General features: G+C 39.0%; 1 protein-coding gene across 1 annotated transcript in view; it reads right to left on the bottom strand.

The window, feature by feature from the left end:
• The window catches only part of VPS13C (vacuolar protein sorting 13 homolog C), a 1402311-nt gene that overhangs the window by 373342 nt on the left and 1005723 nt on the right, over nucleotides 1-23246 (bottom strand). Inside the window, 1 exon segment of the mRNA XM_053719302.1 lies at nucleotides 5418-5542. Coding sequence (XP_053575277.1) covers nucleotides 5418-5542 — 125 coding nt within the window.

Below are 23246 nucleotides of genomic sequence, written 5' to 3'. Positions count from 1 at the left end.
CCCTCGCGGTCTTAGTACCGCCAGAAGGGCACCCAGAACCTTTGTGAAGATTCTTGGAGCCGTAGCCAATCCGAATGGAAGAGCTACAAACTGGTAGTGCCTGTCTAAGAAGGCAAACCTTAGATACCGGTGATGATCTTTGTGGATCGGTATGTGAAGGTAAGCATCCTTTAAATCCACTGTGGTCATGTACTGACCCTTTTGGATCATGGGTAAGATTGTCCGAATAGTTTCCATTTTGAACGATGGAACTCTTAGGAATTTGTTTAGAATCTTTAAATCTAAGATTGGCCTGAAAGTTCCCTCTTTTTTGGGAACCACAAACAGGTTTGAGTAAAACCCTTGTCCTTGTTCCGACCGCGGAACCGGATGGATCACTCCCATTAATAACAGATCTTGTACACAGCGTAGAAACGCTTCTTTCTTTATCTGGTTTGTTGACAACCTTGACAGATGAAATCTCCCTCTTGGGGGAGATAATTTGAAGTCTAGAAGGTATCCCTGAGATATGATCTCTAGTGCCCAGGGATCCTGAACATCTCTTGCCCAGGCCTGGGCGAAGAGAGAGAGTCTGCCCCCCACTAGATCCGGTCCCGGATCGGGGGCTCTCGGTTCATGCTGTCTTTGGGGCAGCAGCAGGTTTCCTGGCCTGCTTGCTCTTGTTCCAGGACTGGTTAGGCTTCCAGCCTTGCCTGTAACGAGCAGCAGCTCCTTCCTGTTTTGGTGCAGTGGAGGTTGATGCTGCTCCTGTTTTGAAATTCCGAAAGGGACGAAAATTAGACTGTCTAGCCTTAGCTTTGGCTTTGTCTTGAGGTAGGGCGTGGCCCTTACCTCCTGTAATGTCAGCGATAATTTCTTTCAAACCGGGCCCAAATAAAGACTGCCCCTTGAAAGGTATATTAAGTAATTTGGACTTAGAAGTAACATCAGCTGACCAGGATTTTAGCCACAGCGCCCTACGTGCCTGTATGGCGAATCCTGAGTTCTTAGCCGTAAGTTTGGTTTAAATGTACTACGGCCTCCGCAATGAAAGAATTAGCTAGTTTAAGGACTCTAAGCCTGTCCGTAATGTCGTCTAGCGTAGATGAACTAAGGTTCTCTTCCAGCGACTCAATCCAAAATGCTGCCGCAGCCGTAATCGGCGCGATACATGCAAGGGGTTGCAATATAAAACCTTGTTGAACAAACATTTTCTTAAGGTAACCCTCTAATTTTTTATCCATTGGATCTGAAAAAGCACAGCTATCCTCCACCGGGATAGTGGTACGCTTAGCTAAAGTAGAAACTGCTCCCTCCACCTTAGGGACCGTTTGCCATAAGTCCCGAGTGGTGGCGTCTATTGGAAACATTTTTCTAAATATTGGAGGGGGTGAGAACGGCACACCGGGTCTATCCCACTCCTTAGTAACAATTTCAGTTAGTCTCTTAGGTATAGGAAAAACGTCAGTACTCGCCGGTACCGCAAAGTATTTATCCAACCTACACAGTTTCTCTGGTATTGCAACGGTGTTACAATCGTTGAGAGCTGCTAAGACCTCCCCTAGTAATACACGGAGGTTCTCCAATTTAAATTTAAAATTTGAAATATCTGAGTCCAATCTGTTTGGATCAGAACCGTCACCCACAGAATGAAGCTCTCCGTCCTCATGCTCTGCGAGCTGTGACGCAGTATCAGACATGGCCCTAGCATTGTCAGCGCACTCTGTTCTCACCCCAGAGTGATCACGCTTGCCTCTTAGTTCTGGTAATTTAGACAAAACTTCAGTCATAACAGTAGCCATATCTTGTAATGTTATCTGTAATGGCCGCCCAGATGTACTAGGCGCCATAATATCACGCACCTCCCGGGCGGGAGATGCAGGTACTGTCGCGTGAGGCGAGTTAGTCGGCATAACTCTCCCCTCGCTGTTTGGTGAAATGTGTTCACATTGTACAGATTGACTTTTATTTAAAGTAGCATCAATACAGTTAGTACATAAATTTCTATTGGGCTCCACCTTGGCATTGGAACAAATGACACAGATATCTTCCTCTGAGTCAGACATGTTTAACACACTAGCAATAAACTTACAACTTGGTTATAATCTTTTTTAGCAAAAACGTACTGTGCCTCAAAGAGGTACTAAACGATTAAATGACAGTTGAATAATTAACTGAAAAAACAGTTATAGCATCAAACTTTAAAACAACACAACTCTTAGCAAAGGTTTGTTCCCATTAGTAAAATAACAAAAATTAAATTTGACATAAAAAATACAAAGCAACGTTTTTATTCACAGTCACTATAAAAATTCTCACAGCTCTGCTGAGAGAATCTACCTCCCTCCAAAGAAGTTTGAAGACCCCTGAGATCTGTCAGAGATGAACCGGATCATGCAGGAAATATAAGAGTAACTGACTGGAATTTTTTGATGCGTAGCAAAGAGCGCCAAAAACGGCCCCTCCCTCTCCCACACAGCAGTGAAGAGAAACGAAACTGTCACAATTAAAAGCAAACAACTGCCAAGTGGAAAATAATGCCCAAATATTTATTCACACAGTACCTCAGCAATGTAAACGATTCTACATTCCAGCAAAAACGTTTAACATGATAAATACTTATTAAAAGGATTAGTGACCTTTAACAGAGTAGTTCCGGTGAAATACCATCCCCAGAATACTGAAGTGTATACATACATGTCATTATAACGGTATGGCAGGATTTTCTCATCAATTCCATTCAGAAAATAAAAGCTGCTACATACCTCAATGCAGATTCATCTGCCCGCTGTCCCCTGATCTGAAGCCTTTACCTCCCTCAGATGGCCGAGAACAGCAATATGATCTTAACTACTCCGGTTAAAATCATAGTAAAAAACTCTGGCAGATTCTTCCTCAAACTCTGCCAGAGAAGTAATAACACGCTCCGGTGCTATTGTAAAATAACAAACTTTTGATTGAAGTCATAAAAACTAAGTATAATCACCATAGTCCTCTCACACATCCTATCTAGTCGTTGGGTGCAAGAGAATGACTGGGACTGACGTAGGGGGGAGGAGCTATATGCAGCTCTGCTGGGTGAATCCTCTTGCATTTCCTGTTGGGGAGGAGTTATATCCCAGAAGTAATGATGACCCGTGGACTGATCACACATAACAGAAGAAAACTACAATTTTCAGATTTAAATGACAGGAAAAGTAGGCAAAACAAATAAAGAAAAGACTGTGTTCTCTGACCATAATGGAAACTTTTATGGGCTGAGTTTTGTTAAGATAAATCAGCCACTCATGATATGAAAACCCTTTAAAAAGGCAGTGGCGTCACTTTGAAATTCAAAGAAATACAATGTTGAGATGCATAGATTTTTTTTTATTAGAGGGGCTGGCATTTGTGAACATTGGTGGGACTGGGGAAGTCGTAGACACACAATTTTTTTGCCCCTTGAGCCAGTGCTGCAATTTCAACAAATAGTTTTCCCGGCTGCTTTTGCTTGTTTGTACTTTGCTTCTCCCCTGCCCAATTTCGCTATGAATGTTGTGGGCATGCCGTGGGGCTTGCAAAGTTGCGCTGCTAGCCTAAACCTGCCTGCCTATCTGTGCTCACTGCTCAGTGACATGTGGAGCAGTGGAGTCACTCACTGCTGTGCTGTCTCTCTAAACGGGAACTGGCAAATCATGAGGGGATGCCTGGCACCTGACCGCATGACTGTTTGACACTGTCTTTAAAGTGAAGGAGCCACGTATGATGCCCACCAGACCATTACGGTTACGGTACACTAAGTGCACACTGAACAGGTAGGAGGGCGGGCGGGGGTCTGGGGGTGGGCAGAGTGCAGAGGTGATTGGCCATAAGAAGCGGTAGGCACGCGGCCCGGGGCTGTGCACTGACAGGCTTGGAACAGAGTCAGAGAGCAGAATTTTCATAGTTTGCGCCTAAACCTTTTCTTTAGTGATTTATTTTTAGAGTGCTCTGTTTATCTTTCATTTGATGCTCTGCTGAGCCAGGGAGCAGCTCTAGGCATGAGCTTTATGATTAATGCAGTGCAGTTTACATATTTTGTAAGTGTGTGTCTGAGTTTTTGTGTGTGTGTGTGTGTGTGTCTCAGTGTTTTTGTGTGTGTGTTTTTGTGTGTGTGTCTCAGTGTTTTTGTGGGTGTGTGTCTGAGTGTGTTTCCGAGTGTTTGTGTGTGCATCTGAGTATGTTTTTAAGTGTGTCTGAGTGTTTGTATGTGTGTGTGCCTATGTTTTTGTGTGTGTCTGCTTTCTGGGGGGGGGGGGGGGAGACACCATAACTTACCGCACCGGGTGACACCAACCCTAGTGACGCCACTGTAAAAAGGTATACACTTCCAGCACCTCTGGTGATAAGATAGTAAATACACTGTCCAGAGAAAGGGGCACTGAAACCCGGCAGCCTTAGTTTGTTGGTTGTGTTGTATGAAACGTGGTAAAAACTCTATTTAATGTCCTTTCTATGTAGGCTCTGATATAAATAAAAAACCCTGGTTTGCTATGTACTTTATAAGTTGAAAAATAAAAGAATCTTCCACATTAGCCTTGCTACTTGGACTTCAGCAGACATTTTAGAAGACATTTCCTTTTGATGTGTCATTCATTGCAAAACAATCTAAAATCTTTTCTTATAATGAGTTATACCCGTTTATTGCTATAGAAACAGAATGTTAATTTTACAGCTAGTTAGGAAGTGCCAAGAGACAAAAGGAAATTGCTGAAGGTAAAAATGTTTACTACAGACTGAAAATAGTCATGTAAATGAAAATACTGACACCACAACTTTACAAAATGTTGCTTCTATAATAATACAAATAACGACCTAACATGTATTATTACTTAAAGGGACATGAAACCCAAAATATTTATTTCATGATTCAGATAGAGAATACAATTTTAAATAACTTTCTAGTTTACTTCTATTATCTAATTTGTTTCATTCTCTTGGTATTATTTGTTGAAGGAGCAGTAATGCACTACTGGTTTCTAACAGAACACATGGGTGAACCAATGACAATCGGTATATATATGCAGCCGCCAATCAGTAGCTAGAACCTAGGTTCTTTGATGCTCCTGAGCTTTCCAAAATAAACCTTTCAGCAAAGGATAACAAGAGAAGGAAGCAAATTAAACAATAGAAGTAAATTGGAAAGTTGTTTAAAATTGTATTCTCTATCTGAATCATGAAAGAAAAATGTTGGGTTTCATGTCCCTTTAAGAACAATATTATTATTGTTACTGAATTGCAAGCAGAGTATTGGCAAGTTTGTACAAATAGCACAACTAGAAAAGAAATGTACACACGTATACATAGGCACATAAACACACTGAAGTATATATAAATCCCACCATGCAGCAAGATGTGATGTAATGCAATTGACAACATATACAGTAAAACATACTATAGATACAGACAAAATAACTTACTTGGCTATTGTCATTACTGTACAATACAATAGAGAGTGATTGGAAATTAAACTCAAACTTCAGAGTGACTGCTGGAGCATCATCTCCCATATCTTCTTCTGACATAGGCTCTGAGCGGTCTGCTTCTTAAATAGAAAAATAAATAAAAACATTTTAATTATACAAAAATGCATAATGCATACAAATGCATAACAACAAGGAAAGGAAAAACAAAAACATAATTTATGTAAGAACTTACCTGATAAATTTATTTCTTTCATATTAGCAAGAGTCCATGAGCTAGTGACGTATGGGATATACATTCCTACCAGGAGGGGCAAAGTTTCCCAAACCTCAAAATGCCTATAAATACACCCCTCACCACACCCACAAATCAGTTTAACGAATAGCCAAGAAGTGGGGTGATAAGAAAAAAGTGCGAAAGCATAAAAAATAAGGAATTGGAATAATTGTGATTTATACAAAAAAATCATAACCACCACAAAAAAGGGTGGGCCTCATGGACTCTTGCTAATATGAAAGAAATGAATTTATCAGGTAAGTTCTTACATAAATTATGTTTTCTTTCATGTAATTAGGAAGAGTCCATGAGCTAGTGACGTATGGGATAATGACTACCCAAGATGTGGATCTTTCCACGCAAGAGTCACTAGAGAGGGAGGGATAAAATAAAGACAGCCAATTCCGCTGAAAAATAATCCACACCCAAAATAAAGTTTAAATGATAAGCAGAAGATTCAAACTGAAACAGCTGCCTGAAGTACTTTTCTACCAAAAACAGCTTCAGAAGAAGAAAACACATCAAAATGGTAGAATTTAGTAAAAGTATGCAAAGAAGACCAAGTTGCTGCTTTGCAAATCTGATCAACCGAAGCCTCATTCCTAAACGCCCAGGAAGTAGAAACTGACCTAGTAGAATGAGCTGTAATCCTTTGAGGCGGAGTTCTACCCGACTCAACATAGGCATGATGAATTAAAGATTTCAACCAAGATGCCAAAGAAATGGCAGAGGCCTTCTGACCTTTCCTAGAACCGGAAAAGATAACAAATAGACTAGAAGTCTTTCGGAAATTCTTAGTAGCTTCAACATAATATTTCAAAGCTCTAACAACATCCAAAGAATGCAATGATCTCTCCTTAGAATTCTTAGGATTAGGACAGAATGAAGGAACCACAATTTCTCTACTAATGTTGTTAGAATTCACAACCTTAGGTAAAAATTTAAAAGAAGTTCGCAACACCGCCTTATCCTGATGAAAAATCAGAAAAGGAGACTCACAAGAAAGAGCAGATAATTCAGAAACTCGTCTGGCAGAAGAGATAGCCAAAAGGAACAAAACTTTCCAAGAAAGTAATTTGATGTCCAACGAATGCATAGGTTCAAACGGAGGAGCTTGAAGAGCCCCCAGAACCAAATTCAAACTCCAAGGAGGAGAAATTGACTTAATGACAGGTTTTATACGAACCAAAGCTTGTACAAAACAATGAATATCAGGAAGATTAGCAATCTTTCTGTGAAAAAGAACAGAAAGAGCAGAGATTTGTCCTTTCAAGGAACTTGCAGACAAACCTTTATCCAAACCATCCTGAAGAAATTGTAAAATTCTCGGAATTCTAAAAGAATGCCAGGAAAAATGATGAGAAAGACACCAAGAAATATAAGTCTTCCAGACTCTATAATATATCTCCCTAGATACAGATTTACGAGCCTGTAACATAGTATAAATCACAGAGTCAGAGAAACCTCTTTGACTAAGAATCAAGCGTTCAATCTCCATACCTTTAAATTTAAGGATTTGAGATCCTGATGGAAAAAAGGACCTTGCGACAAAAGGTCTGGTCTTAACGGAAGAGTCCACGGTTGGCAAGAGGCCATCCGGACAAGATCCGCATACCAAAACCTGTGAGGCCATGCTGGAGCTACCAGCAGAACAAACGAGCATTCCTTCAGAATCTTGGAGATTACTCTTGGAAGAAGAACTAGAGGCGGAAAGATATAGGCAGGATGATACTTCCAAGGAAGTGACAATGCATCCACTGCTTCCGCTTGAGGATCCCTGGATCTGGACAGATACCTGGGAAGTTTCTTGTTTAGATGAGAGGCCATCAGATCTATTTCTGGAAGTCCCCACATTTGAACAATCTGAAGAAAAACCTCTGGGTGAAGAGACCATTCGCCCGGATGTAACGTTTGGCGGCTGAGATAATCCGCTTCCCAATTGTCTATACCTGGGATATGAACCGCAGAAACTAGACAGGAGCTGGATTCCGCCCATACCAGAATTCGAGATACTTCCTTCATAGCCAGAGGACTGTGAGTCCCTCCTTGATGATTGATGTATGCCACAGTTGTGACATTGTCTGTCTGAAAACAAATGAATGATTCTCTCTTCAGAAGAGGCCATGACTGAAGAGCTCTGAAAATTGCACAGAGTTCCAAAATATTGATCGGTAATCTCACCTCCTGAGATTCCCAAACCCCTTGTGCTGTCAGAGACCCCCAAACAGCTCCCCAACCTGTCAGACTTGCTTCTGTTGAAATTACAGTCCAGGTCGGAAGAACAAAAGATGCCCCCTGAACTAAACGATGGTGATCTGTCCACCACATCAGAGAGTGTCGTACAATCGGTGTTAAAGATATTAATTGAGATATCTTTGTGTAATCCCTGCACCACTGGTTCAGCATACAGAGCTGAAGAGGCCGCATGTGAAAACGAGCAAAGGGGATCGCGTCCGATGCTGCAGTCATAAGACCTAGAATTTCCATGCATAAAGCTACCGAAGGGAATGATTGTGACTGAAGGTTTCGACAAGCTGAAATCAATTTTAGACGTCTCTTGTCTGTCAAAGGACACTGAATCTATCTGAAAACCTAAAAAGGTTACCCTTGTCTGAGGAATCAATTAATTTTTTGGTAAATTGATCCTCCAACCATGATCTTGAAGAAACAACACAAGTCGATTCGTATGAGATTCTGCTAAATGTGAAGACTGAGCAAGTACCAAGATATCGTCCAAATAAGGAAATACCACAATACCCTGTTCTCTGATTACAGACAGAAGGGCACCGAGAACCTTTGTAAAAATTCTTGGGGCTGTAGCTAGGCCAAACGGTAGAGCCACAAACTGGTAATGCTTGTCTAGGAAAGAGAATCTCAGAAACTGATAGTGATCTGTATGAATCGGAATATGCAGATATGCATCCTGTAAATCTATTGTGGACATATAATGCCCTTGCTGAACAAAAGGCAGGATAGTCCTTATAGTTACCATTTTGAATGTTGGTATCCTTACATAACGATTCAATATTTTTAGATCCAGAACTGGTCTGAAGGAATTCTCCTTCTTTGGTACAATGAAGAGATTTGAATAAAACCCCAGCCCCTGTTCCAGAACTGGAACTGGTATAATTACTCCAGCCAACTCTAGATCTGAAACACATTTCAGAAATGCTTGAGCCTTCGCTAGGGTAATGGGACACGGGAAAGAAAAAATCTCTTTGCAGGAGGCCTTATCTTGAAGCCAATTCTGTACCCTTTTGAAACGATGTTCTGAATTCAGAGATTGTGAACAGAATTGAACCAAATTTCTTTGAAAAAACGTAATCTGCCCCCTACCAGCTGAACTGGAATGAGGGCCGCACCTTCATGTGGACTTGGGAGCTGGCTTTGGTTTTCTAAAAGGCTTGGATTTATTCCAGACTGGAGATGGTTTCCAAACTGATACCGCTCCTGAGGATGAAGGATCAGGCTTTTGTTCCTTGTTGTGATGAAAGGAACGAAAACGATTATAAGACCTAAATTTACCTTTAGATTTTTTATCCTGTGGTAAAAAAGTTCCTTTCCCTCCAGTAACAGTTGAGATAATAGAATCCAACTGAGAACCAAATAATTTATTACCCTGGAAAGAAAGGGAAAGTAGAGTCGATTTAGAAGACATATCAGCATTCCAAGTTTTAAGCCATAAAGCTCTTCTAGCTAAAATAGCTAGAGACATATACCTGACATCAACTCTAATGATATCAAAGATGGCATCACAAATAAAATTATTAGCATGTTGTAGAAGAATAATAATGCTATGAGAATTATGATCTGTTACTTGTTGCGCTAAAGCTTCTAACCAAAAGGTTGAAGCTGCAGCAACATCCGCTAAAGATATAGCAGGTCTAAGAAGATTACCTGAACACAAGTAAGCTTTTCTTAGAAAGGATTAAATTTTCCTATCTAAAGGATCCTTAAAGGAAGTACCATCTGCCGTAGGAATAGTAGTACGCTTAGCAAGAGTAGAGACAGCCCCATCAACCTTAGGGATTTTGTCCCAAAATTCTAATCTGTCAGATGGCACAGGATATAATTGCTTAAAACGTTTAGAAGGAGTAAAAGAGTTACCCAAATTATTCCATTCCCTGGAAATTACTTCAGAAATAGCACCAGGGACAGGAAAAACTTCTGGAATAACTACAGGAGATTTAAAAACCTTATCTAAACGTTTAGATTTAGTATCAAGAGGACTAGAATCCTCAATTTATAATGCAATTAGGACTTCTTTAAGTAAAGAACGAATAAATTCCATTTTAAATAAATATGAAGATTTATCAGCATCAACCTCTGAGACAGAATCCTCTGAATCAGAAGAACCAATATCAGTATCAGAATGATGATGTTCATTTAAAATTTCATCTGAAAAATGAGAAGATTTAAAAGACTTTTTACGTTTACTAGAAGGAGGAATAACAGACATAGCCTTCTTAATGGATTTAGAAACAAAATCTCTTATGTTATCAGGAACACTCTGAGTATTAGATGTTGACGGAACAGCAACAGGTAATGTAACAGTACTAAAGGAAATATTATCTGCATTAGCAAGTTTGTCATGACAAACAGTACAAACAACAGCTGGAGGAACAGATACCAAAAGTTTACAGCAGTTTACACTTAGCTTTGGTAGCTCCAGCACCAGGCAGGGATATTCCAGAAGTATCTTCTGACTCAGCTTCAACGTGAGACATCTTGCAATATGTAATAGAAAAAACAACATATAAAGCAAAATTGATCAAATTCCTTAAATGACAGTTTCAGGAATGGGAAAAAAATGCCATAGAACAAGCTTCTAGCAACCAGAAGCACAAAATAATGAGACTTAAATAATGTGGAGACAATAGTGACGCCCATATTTTTTTAGCGCCAAAAAAGCCGCCCACATTATTTGGCGCCTAAATGCTTTTGGCGCCAAAATGACGCCACATCCGGAACGCCGACACCTTTGGCGCAAAAAACGTCAAAAATGACGCAACTTCCGGCGACACGTATGACGCCAGAAACAGAAAAAAAAAATTTGCGCCAATAAAGTCCGCGCCAAGAATGACGCAATAAAATGAAGCATTTTCAGCCCCCGCGAGCCTAACAGCCCACACGGAAAAGTCAAATTTTTAAGGTAAGAAAAAATGATTTATTCATATGCATTATCCCAAATATGAAACTGACTGTCTGAAATAAGGAATGTTGAACATCCTGAGTCAAGGCAAATAAATGTTTGAATACATATATTTAGAACTTTATATAAAGGTGCTCAACCATAGCTTAGAGTGTCACAGAAAATAAGACTTACTTACCCCAGGACACTCATCTACATGTAGTAGAAAGCCAAACCAGTACTGAAACGAGAACCAGTAGAGGAAATGGTATATATAAGAGTATATCGTCGATCTGAAAAGGGAGGTAAGAGATGAATCTCTACGACCGATAACAGAGAACCTATGAAATAGACCCCGTAGAAGGAGATCACTGCATTCAAATAGGCAATACTCTCCTCACATCCCTCTGACATTCACTGCACGCTGAGAGGAAAACCGGGCTCCAACCTGCTGCGGAGCGCATATCAACGTAGAATCTAGCACAAACTTACTTCACCACCTCCATAGGAGGCAAAGTTTGTAAAACTGATTTGTGGGTGTGGTGAGGGGTGTATTTATAGGCATTTTGAGGTTTGGGAAACTTTTCCCCTCCTGGTAGGAATGTATATCCCATACGTCACTAGCTCATGGACTCTTGCTAATTACATGAAATAAATGTATTCCTACCTGATAAATTAATTTCTCTCATGATAGCAGGGCCCCACCTAATAATCACATAGGGATTACACTCTAGTCCACTAAGAGGCAAAAACACCCCTACATAGAGATTTAATCCCTCTCACTCTCCCATAATTCCTCAAACATAAAGCTAAGTGGATGGAAGGAAACTAGAAAGTAGGAAAGTGGGGCAAATTAACTGCAATAATCAGAGGCGTAACTAGAAACATCACGGTCCCTGTTCAAGAATCCATGAAAGCCCCCCCCCCCCCAAAATGTGATTTTTATACATTTTTTTTATTATTATTTTTTTTTGCAACATGTAACACAGTAAAAAAATTATGTTAAGCATGTCAACTTAAAATGAGTAAGGGACAAACACTACTGTACTGTGTGACCAAGTAAGGGATATAGTGACTCAGTGACTGACATCATCAAGCACTCATGAGTTAATGTTTAGAAAACAACATAGCACAGACCTGCACATGGTGTGTAGATGAGGCAGCGCTTCACCTCTCATATGGGCAAAAATATTATTTTTTTCACAGCTACATGTTGTGCAATGGAGAGGCACAAGCAGGTCTGCCCACCATTACACAACATGCTGCGTTGTGTGTGTCTCTCTCTCTCTATCTATCCATCTCTCTCCTTATGTGTCGTTCTCCCCCATGGTCTCTTTCTCTCTCTGTCTCTCTTCCTCCCCCTCTGACTCTCTCATCCCTTATGTGTCTCTCTAACCCTCTGTGTGTGATTGTGTCTCTCTCTCTTTCTAACCCTCTGTGTGTGATTGTGTCTCTCTTTCTCTCTCTCTAACCCTCTGTGTGTGATTGTGTCTCTCTCTCTTTCTAACCCTCTGTGTGTGATTGTCTCTCTCTTTCTCTCTCTCTCTCTAACCCTCTGTGTGTGTGTGATTGTCTCTCTCTCTCTAACCCTCTATGTGTGATTGTGTCTCTCTCTCATTCTGTCTCTCTAACCCTCTGTGTGATTGTCTCTCTCTCTTTCTCTAACCCTCTGTGTGTGATTGTGTCTCTCTCTCTTTCTCTCTAACCCTCTGTGTGATTGTGTCTCTCTCTGTCTCTAACCCTCTGTGTGTGATTGTCTCTCTCTCTCTCTCTTTCTCTCTATAACCCTCTGTGTGTGATTGTGTGTGTCTCTCTCTCTATTTCTAACCCTCTGTGTAAGATTGTGTCTCTCTCTCTTTCTCTCTCTCTAACCCTCTGTGTGTGATTGTGTCTCTCTTTCTCTCTCTCTCTAACCCTGTGTGTGTGATTGTGTCTCTCTTTCTCTAACCCTCTGTATGTGATTGTGTTTTTCCCTCTTTCTCTCTCTCTAACCCTGTGTGTGTGATTGTGCCTCTCTCTCTTTCTCTCTCTCTAACCCTCTGTGTGTGATTGTGTCTCTTTTTCTCTCTAACCCTCTGTGTCTCTCTCCCCCTGTCTCTCTCTCCCTCTCCCCCCGAGTGCTTTTCTGTGTTTCTGTCTACTTTTTATTTATTTAATTAATGAATTGGTAGTGCCATCTGATGGTGTGGCTTTATTTAAAGGGATGGGGTCAAGCGCCCCACCATCTTTAAATTTCACCAGCCACCACTGGATCAAGACATTTTTATATTTACTGAATAATGAAATAATCTATAAGCATAATTTGCAGCATTAAAGTAAAAAGTATGTTTTAAACATAAATTTTAATGGACATTGATTTCTAGATCTCATAATCAGAGCAAGCATTTTGTTATCTGGTAAGAGTTTCTGTTACAATCCTTTAGACTAAAATCAGATGTTTACTAAGTTGACCAGTTTTCCAAGACACAATTTAAAGGGACATGAAACCCATATATTTTCTTTCATGATTTAGAAAGAGCATGCAATTTTAAATAACTTTCCAATTTACATCTAATATCTAATTTTCTTCATTCTTTTGATATCCTTTGTTGAAAATAATATCTAAATATGCTCAGTAGCTGCTGATTGGTGGCTGCACATAGATACCTCATGATGTGATTGGCTCACCCATGTGCATTGCTATTTCTTCAACAAAGGATATCTAAAGAATGAAGGCGTATCCTAGCCACTGCCTCACCAGCCTCTGACATCACTGCACGTCACTGATAGATAGATATATATATTAAAAATAGAGTGAATTTACACTTACTAGCATACAATTGAAACCATTAAAGTCCTTAATTATATTACACTACAATGGTTTTCCTTTCATTATTTTAGTTTAATTATTAGTTCTCCAGTGATTTTGTATGGGTCTACTAGCAAATGTACATTGTTTGTTTATAGCACGTCTACAAGGGAATTGTGCTACACATTTTAGGAGCACTATATGTTACAAGACCATTATAATTGGAAAATGACATGATCTATTTCATTAGAGCGTGCCATTTTAAGACTAGCAACCCTGCACCTCTATATGTTTAACTAAGGAACACCCCTTAGTATTTGTGGGGCCTACCCTGTCCAAGCATTGTGTGTTCTATATAATGAATAAATAACACTATATATTACACCTCCTAATACCATAAACATTTCTAACCACCTTTGTTCATAGCGCTGCGGAACCTGTACTTCAATAATTAATACGTTAAAAATTAAATGTTTTTTTCTTCTTATAACAAAAAACTTAAAAACCTGTTAAAGGGACACTGAACCCAAATTTTTTTCTTTTGTCATTCAGATAGAGCATGCAATTTTAAGCAACTTTCTAATTTACTCCTATTATCAAATTGTCTTCATTCTCTTAGTATGTTTATATGAAAAGCAAGAATGTAAGTTTAGATGCCGGCCTATTTTTGGTGAACAAACAGGGTTGTCCTTGCTGATTGGACAGCACCAATAAAAAAGTACTGTCCATGGTCCTGAACCAAAAATTTGCTGGCTCCTTAGCTTAGATGCCTTCTTTTTCAAATAAAGATAGCAAGAGAACGAAGAAAATTTGATAATAGGTGTAAATTAGAAAGTTGCTTAAAATTGCATGCTCTATCTGAATCACAAAAGAAAAAAATTGGGTTCAGTGTCCCTTTAAGCAAAACAAATAGAACTAATATGTTAATACTAAGTGGTATCAATCTGATCATGATAAAAAATATGCAGGTTTAACTCAAACATATTTGTTTAAAAATGGAACAGAATGTTTAATATTAACGCTGCATTGGTTTTCAGTGTAAAAATGTCAACTGCATAAAAATGTTCTCAATCACTCTGATAGAGCTGAAAGCAACACTGCCTGCAACATATTCCCTAATGTTTTATTTGCACACTAGTAGTAGTTTACAGTAATATCTGCTCTGGATAGCTTGCAGGCAGATGCTGTCAGTTCAGAGTCAACACCAGTGTATGCACAAGAAAGCACATTTAAAAAGGCAGGAAAAAAGAAATCTGAAAGAAGGGTTGTCTCAGTCTGTTACTAACAATGAGATGAGAAGATTTCCATTTATATAATGCCCCCGCCCCCCCCCCCCAAAAAAAAAAAGAAATACACCTAGAAATATGTATAAACATGCACAGGAAACTTTAAATTTGGCATGATTTGCCTACTTATGAATTAGCTGGATCTGTTCCTAGGGTCACCACCTTTCATGAAAAAAAAACATAATTTATGTAAGAACTTACCTGATAAATTCATTTCTTTCATATTAGCAAGAGTCCATGAGCTAGTGACGTATGGGATATACATTCCTACCAGGAGGGGCAAAGTTTCCCAAACCTCAAAATGCCTATAAATACACCCCTCACCACACCCACAAATCAGTTTAACGAATAGCCAAGAAGTGGGGTGATAAGAAAAAAGTGTGAAGCATAAATATAAGGAATTGGAATAATTGTGATTTATACAAAAAAATCATAACCACCACAAAAAAGGGTGGGCCTCATGGACTCTTGCTAATATGAAAGAAATTAATTTATCAGGTAAGTTCTTACATAAATTATGTTTTCTTTCATGTAATTAGCAAGAGTCCATGAGCTAGTGACGTATGGGATAATGACTACCCAAGATGTGGATCTTCCACGCAAGAGTCACTAGAGAGGGAGGGATAAAATAAAGACAGCCAATTCCGCTGAAAAAAATCCACACCCAAAACTAAAGTTTAAATCTTATAAAGAAAAAAACTGAAAATATAAGCAGAAGATTCAAACTGAAACAGCTGCCTGAAGTACTTTTCTACCAAAAACAGCTTCAGAAGAAGAAAACACATCAAAATGGTAGAATTTAGTAAAAGTATGCAAAGAAGACCAAGTTGCTGCTTTGCAAATCTGATCAACCGAAGCTTCATTCCTAAACGCCCAGGAAGTAGAAACTGACCTAGTAGAATGAGCTGTAATCCTTTGGGGCGGAGTTTTACCCGACTCGACATAAGCATGATGAATTAAAGATTTCAACCAAGATGCAAAAGAAATGGCAGAGGCCTTCTGACCTTTCCTAGAACCGGAAAAGATAACAAATAGACTAGAAGTCTTTCTGAAATTCTTAGTAGCTTCAACATAATATTTCAAAGCTCTAACTACATCCAAAGAATGCAATGATTTCTCCTTAGAATTCTTAGGATTAGGACATAATGAAGGAACCACAATTTCTCTACTAATGTTGTTAGAATTCACAACCTTAGGTAAAAATTTAAAAGAAGTTCGCAACACCGCCTTATTCTGGTGAAAAATCAGAAAAGGAGATTCACAAGAAAGAGCAGATAATTCAGAAACTCTTCTGGCAGAAGAGATGGCCAAAAGGAACAAAACTTTCCAAGAAAGTAATTTAATGTCCAATGAATGCATAGGTTCAAACGGAGGAGCTTGAAGAGCCCCCAGAACCAAATTCAAACTCCAAGGAGGAGAAATTGACTGAATGACAGATTTTATACGAACCAAAGCTTGTACAAAACAATGAATATCAGGAAGATTAGCAATGTTTCTGTGAAAAAGAACAGAAAGAGCAGAGATTTGTCCTTTCAAGGAACTTGCAGACAAACCTTTATCCAAACCATCCTGAAGAAACTGTAAAATTCTCGGAATTCTAAAAGAATGCCAGGAAAAATGATGAGAAAGACACCAAGAAATATAAGTCTTCCAGACTCTATAATATATCTCCCTAGATACGGATTTACGAGCCTGTAACATAGTATTAATCACAGAGTCAGAGAAACCTCTTTGACTAAGAATCAAGCGTTCAATCTCCACACCTTTAAATTTAAGGATTTGAGATCCTGATGGAAAAAGGGACCTTGCGACAGAAGGTCTGGTCTTAACGGAAGAGTCCATGGTTGGCAAGAGGCCATCCGGACAAGATCCGCATACCAAAACCTGTGAGGCCATGCTGAAGCTACCAGCAGAACAAACGAGCATTCCTTCAGAATCTTGGAGATTACTCTTGGAAGAAGAACTAGAGGCGGAAAGATATAGGCAGGATGATACTTCCAAGGAAGTGACAATGCATCCACTACTTCCGCTTGAGGATCCCTGGATCTGGACAGATACCTGGGAAGTTTCTTGTTTAGATGAGAGGCCATCAGATCTATTTCTGGAAGTCCCCACATTTGAACAATCTGAAGAAATACCTCTGGGTGAAGAGACCATTCGCCCGGATGTAACGTTTGGCGACTGAGATAATCCGCTTCCCAATTGTCTATACCTGGGATATGAACCACAGAAACTAGACAGGAGCTGGATTCCGCCCATACCAGAATTCGAGATACTTCTTTCATAGCCAGAGGACTGTGAGTCCCTCCTTGATGATTGATGTATGCCACAGTTGTGACATTGTCTGTCTGAAAACAAATGAACGATTCTCTCTTTAGAAGAGGCCATGACTGAAGAGCTCTAAAAATTGCACGGAGTTCCAAAATATTGATCGGTAATCTCACCTCCTGAGATTCCCAAACCCCTTGTGCTGTCAGAGACCCCCACACAGCTCCCCAACCTGTAGGACTTGCATCTGTTGAAATTACAGTCCAGGTCGGAAGAACAAAAGAAGCCCCCTGAACTAAACGATGGTGATCTGTCCACCACGTCAGAGAGTGTCGTACAATCGGTTTTAAAGATATTGAGATATCTTTGTGTAATCCCTGCACCACTGGTTCAGCATACAGAGCTGAAGAGGTCGCATGTGAAAACGAGCAAAAGGGATCGCGTCCGATGCAGCAGTCATAAGACCTAGAATTTCCATGCATAAGGCTACCGAAGGGAATGATTGTGACTGAAGGTTTCGACAAGCTGATATCAATTTTAGACGTCTCTTGTCTGTCAAAGACAGAGTCATGGATACTGAATCTATCTGGAAACCTAAAAAGGTTACCCTTGTCTGAGGAATCAATTAACTTTTTGTTAAATTGATCCTCCAACCATGATCTTGAAGAAACAACACAAATCGATTCGTATGAGATTCTGCTAAATGTGAAGACTGAGCAAGTACCAAGATATCGTCCAAATAAGGAAATACCACAATACCCTGTTCTCTGATTACAGACAGAAGGGCACCGAGAACCTTTGTAAAAATTCTTGGAGCTGTTGCTAGGCCAAACAGTAGAGCCACAAACTGGTAATGCTTGTCTAGGAAAGAGAATCTCAGAAACTGATAGTGATCTGGATGAATCGGAATATGCAGATATGCATCCTGTAAATCTATTGTAGACATATAATGCCCTTGCTGAACAAAAGGCAGGATAGTCCTTACAGTTACCATTTTGAATGTTGGTATCCTTACATAACGATTCAATATTTTTAGATCCAGAACTGGTCTGAAGGAATTCTCCTTCTTTGGTACAATGAAGAGATTTGAATAAAACCCCATCCCCTGTTCCAGAACTGGAACTGGCATAATTACTCCAGCCAACTCTAGATCTGAAACACAATTCAGAAATGCTTGAGCCTTCGCTGGGTTTACTGGGACACGGGAAAGAAAAAATCTCTTTGCAGGAGGCCTTATCTTGAAGCCAATTCTGTACCCTTCTGAAACAATGTTCTGAATCCAAAGATTGTGAACGGAATTGATCCAAATTTCTTTGAAAAAACGTAATCTGCCCCCTACCAGCTGAGCTGGAATGAGGGCTGCACCTTCATGTGGACTTAGGAGCTGGCTTTGGTTTTCTAAAAGGCTTGGATTTATTCCAGACTGGAGATGGTTTTTAAACTGATACCGCTCCTGAGGATGAAGGATCAGGCTTTTGTTCCTTGTTGTGACGAAATGAACGAAAACGATTATTAGACCTAAATTTACCTTTAGATTTTTTATCCTGTGGTAAAAAAGTTCCTTTCCCTCCAGTAACAGTTGAGATAATAGAATCCAACTGAGAACCAAATAATTTATTACCCTGGAAAGAAAGGGAAAGCAGAGTAGACTTAGAAGACATATCAGCATTCCAAGTTTTAAGCCATAAAGCTCTTCTAGCTAAAATAGCTAGACATATACCTGACATCAACTCTAATGATATCAAAGATGGCATCACAAATAAAATTATTAGCATGTTGAAGAAGATTAATAATGCTATGAGAATTATGATCTGTTACTTGTTGCGCTAAGGCTTCTAACCAAAAAGTTGAAGCTGCAGCAACATCCGCTAAAGATATAGCAGGTCTAAGAAGATTATCTGAACACAAGTAAGCTTTTCTTAGAAAGGATTCAATTTTCCTATCTAAAGGATCCTTAAAGAAAGTACCATCTGCCGTAGGAATCGTAGTAAGCTTAGCAAGAGTAGAGACAGCCCCATCAACCTTAGGGATTTTGTCCCAAAACTCTAATCTGTCAGATGGCACAGGATATAGTTGCTTAAAACGTTTAGAAGGAGTAAATGAATTACCCAAATTATTCCATTCCCTGGAAATTACTTCAGAAATAGCATCAGGGACAGGAAAAACTTCTGGAATAACTATAGGAGATTTAAAAACCTTATCTAAACGTTTAGATTTAGTATCAAGAGGACTAGAATCCTCTATTTCTAATGCAATTAGTACTTCTTTAAGTAAAGAATGAATAAATTCCATTTTAAATAAATATGAAGATTTATCAGCATCAACCTCTGAGACAGAATCCTCTGAACCAGAAGAACCATTATCAGAATCAGAATGATGATGTTCATTTAAAAATTCATCTGAAAAATGAGAAGTTTTAAAAGACTTTTTACGTTTACTAGAAGGAGGAATAACAGACATAGCCTTCTTAATGGATTTAGAAACAAAATCTCTTATGTTATCAGGAACACTGTGAGCATTAGATGTTGACGGAACAGCAACAGGTAATGTAACAGTACTAAAGGAAATATTATCTGCATTAACAAGTTTGTCATGACAATCAGTACAAACAACAGCTGGAGGAACAGATACCATAAGTTTACAGCAGATACACTTAGCTTTGGTAGATCCAGCACCAGGCAGCGATTTTCCAGAAGTATCTTCTGACTCAGTGTTAACGTGGGACATCTTGCAATATGTAATAGAAAAAACAACATATTAAGCAAAATTGATCAAATTCCTTAAATGACAGTTTCAGGAATGGGAAAAAATGCCAGTGAACAAGCTTCTAGCAACCAGAAGCAATAAATAATGAGACTTAAATAATGTGGAGACAATAGTGACGCCCATATTTTTTTAGCGCCAAAAAAGACGCCCACATTATTTGGCGCCTAATTGCTTTTGGCGCCAAAAATGACGCCACATCCGGAACGCCGACACTTTTGGCGCAAAAAAAGTAAAAAATGACGCAACTTCCGGCGACACGTATGACGCCGGAAACAGAAATTTTTTTTGCGCCAAGAATGACGCAATAAAATGAAGCATTTTCAGCCCCCGCGAGCCTAACAGCCCACAGGAAAAAAAGTCAAATTTTAAGGTAAGAAAAAATTGATTTATTCATATGCATTATCCCAAATATGAAACTGACTGTCTGAAATAAGGAACGTTGAACATCCTGAGTCAAGGCAAATAAATGTTTGAATACATATATTTAGAACTTTATAAAAAAGTGCCAAACCATAGCTTAGAGTGTCACAGAAAATAAGACTTACTTACCCCAGGACACTCATCTACTAGTTGTAGAAAGCCAAACCAGTACTGAAACGAAAATCAGTAGAGGTAATGATATATATAAGAGTATATCGTCGATCTGAAAAGGGAGGTAAGAGATGAATCTCTACGACCGATAACAGAGAACCTATGAAATAGACCCCGTAGAAGGAGATCATTGAATTCAAATAGGCAATACTCTCCTCACATCCCTCTGACATTCACTGCACGCTGAGAGGAAAACCGGGCTCCAACCTGCTGCGGAGCGCATATCAACGTAGAATCTAGCACAAACTTACTTCACCACCTCCATAGGAGGCAAAGTTTGTAAAACTGATTTGTGGGTGTGGTGAGGGGTGTATTTATAGGCATTTTGAGGTTTGGGAAACTTTGCCCCGCCTGGTAGGAATGTATATCCCATACGTCACTAGCTCATGGACTCTTGCTAATTACATGAAAGAAATACCAGCAATGCTAATAATTAGCATATATTTGCATATATACATAATTACAAGCTAAAGCTCCTAGGACTGACCAACTAACATTCCAATACACTTCAATGCGTGTAACTTAAGCCTCCACCACAGGTCAAAGTACTAAACTACCTGTGGAATAAATTGCTGCCAACTTTGAAGTTCACTACATACCACCACTACTGCTGCCTCTAAAACTTCCTGCTCTGTGAATTCAGCGCAACATGCGCTCAAACTTCCTTACTGACACTGTCATTCATGTCCTGTCATGCGCGCGCACCCATGCAACGCAACAGTGCCTACGAGTAAACTTTTTTTTTTACAGGGGGCCAGAGACTGGGGGTTGGGGCGCATCATGGAGGAGCGTTAGAACTGCGGCAAGTTATTTATTGTGTACATTTAGGGGCAGGGCCATTGCTGCATCTGCTGGGCGGTAGGGCTTCTCCAGAGTGGCGGACCTCCTGGGCAAGGTTGCAGCCGCGACCGTCACAACTATGATAGTTCCGCCCCTAGCAATAATAAGTTACACCATCAACAGTATACAAAAAAGGGTGGGGCTCTCACCATCATGAAATAAATTTTTTTTATCATCAGGAAAGAATAAATTTTATTTCCTTTTATAAAAGATAATGAGAGTCCACAAGATCATCACATGTGGGATCTTACACACAAACCAGTATACAAGACCATGTGTTCATGAGGATAATACAGTTAAGGCTGGAAATGTACTGATCAGGCACTGCGAAAAATAGGAAAGGAGGTTTACAAGATAAAGCCAAAAGTTAAGAAACTTTTCTAGCTGAAGAAATAGGCAAGAGAAAAAGAACATTCCAAGATAAAAGCTGGAGATACAAACCATGCAAAGGTTCAAATGGAGAGGCTTGAAGGACCCTCAAAACCAGATTAAGATTCAGAGGATTAGTTACAGGATTAATACCTGATTAAATTCTAATTAATTTTCTTGTGATATAAAACAGATCAGGCTGAAATATGACCTTTAAGAGAACCAACAGATAACATTTTCTTTAGGTTATCTTGAAGTAATAAAAGGGGTGAAGGAATTTGCATGCATATTAAACCTGGCCTTAAAGGGACAGTCTAGGCCAAAATAAACTTCCATGATTCAGATAGAGCATGTAATTTTAAACAATTTTCCAATTTACTTTTATCACCAATTTTGCTTTGTTCTCTTGGTATTCTTAGTTGAAAGCTTAACCTAGGAGGTTCATATGCTAATTTTTTAGACCTTGAAGGCCACCTATTTTCAGAATGCATTTTAACAGTTTTTCACCACTAGATGGTGTTAGTTCACGTATTTCATATAGAAAACACTGTGCTCGTGCACGTGAAGTTATCTGGGAACAGGCACTGATTGGCTAGACTGCAAGTCTGTCAAAAGAACTGAAATAAAGGGGCAGTTTGCAGAGGCTTAGATACAAGATAATCACAGAGGTTAAAAGTATATTATTATAACTGTGCTGGTTATGCAAAACTGGGGAATGGGTAATAAAGGGATTATCTATCTTTTAAAATAATAAAAATTCTGGTGTAGACTGTCCCTTTAAACCTACAATAATGGAAGATATTTATGATGATACATGTGATAATGTAAAGACCCTGTGGTGTGAAATAAAGGGTGGAGAAAAAATCCTAAAAAAAATATAACTAGGAACATGCTATAAGCCCCCCCCCCCCCCCCCCAACATTAGTGATATGCAGGAAATTCAACTACTAATACAAATAGAAAAGGTTAATAATAATACCAGTGTGTAATTATGGGAGATTTTAACTACACCAACATAAACTGCACCAATGAAACTAGTTACACAGCTAAGGGAGAAAGATGATTAAATGTTTTCAGGGATAACTTCATGTCACAATTAATGGAGGAGCCAACTAGGAATAAAGCTTTATTGGATTAACTGCTATCAAAATGATAGCTATAATATTAAACATATAAATCAAAGAACATGTGGGTAACAGTGATCATAACATGGTCAATTTGAAATAACTTTCCATAAGCAGAGTTATAAGGGTTTAACTAAGACATTTCATTTTAAGAAAGCAAAATTAAAGGATTTAAGTAAATCATTAAATAACATAAATTGGGTTAAAGTATTCTCTAATTAAAATTGGAAAAATTAAAAAATGGATAATATTTTAAACCTTGTTACATAAATATACATATCAACACATACCGCATGGTTATAAAAGTAAAAAAAAAAAAATGCAAACCAATGTGGCTAAATAAAAATGTGTTAAGAGAAATTAGGAAAAAAATTAAGAACATTTAA

The sequence above is a fragment of the Bombina bombina genome, chromosome 6 (assembly GCF_027579735.1).
Source record: "Bombina bombina isolate aBomBom1 chromosome 6, aBomBom1.pri, whole genome shotgun sequence".
In the NCBI taxonomy this organism is placed as follows: Eukaryota; Metazoa; Chordata; class Amphibia; order Anura; family Bombinatoridae; genus Bombina; species Bombina bombina.
This window is presented reverse-complemented; position numbering and strand designations above follow the sequence as displayed.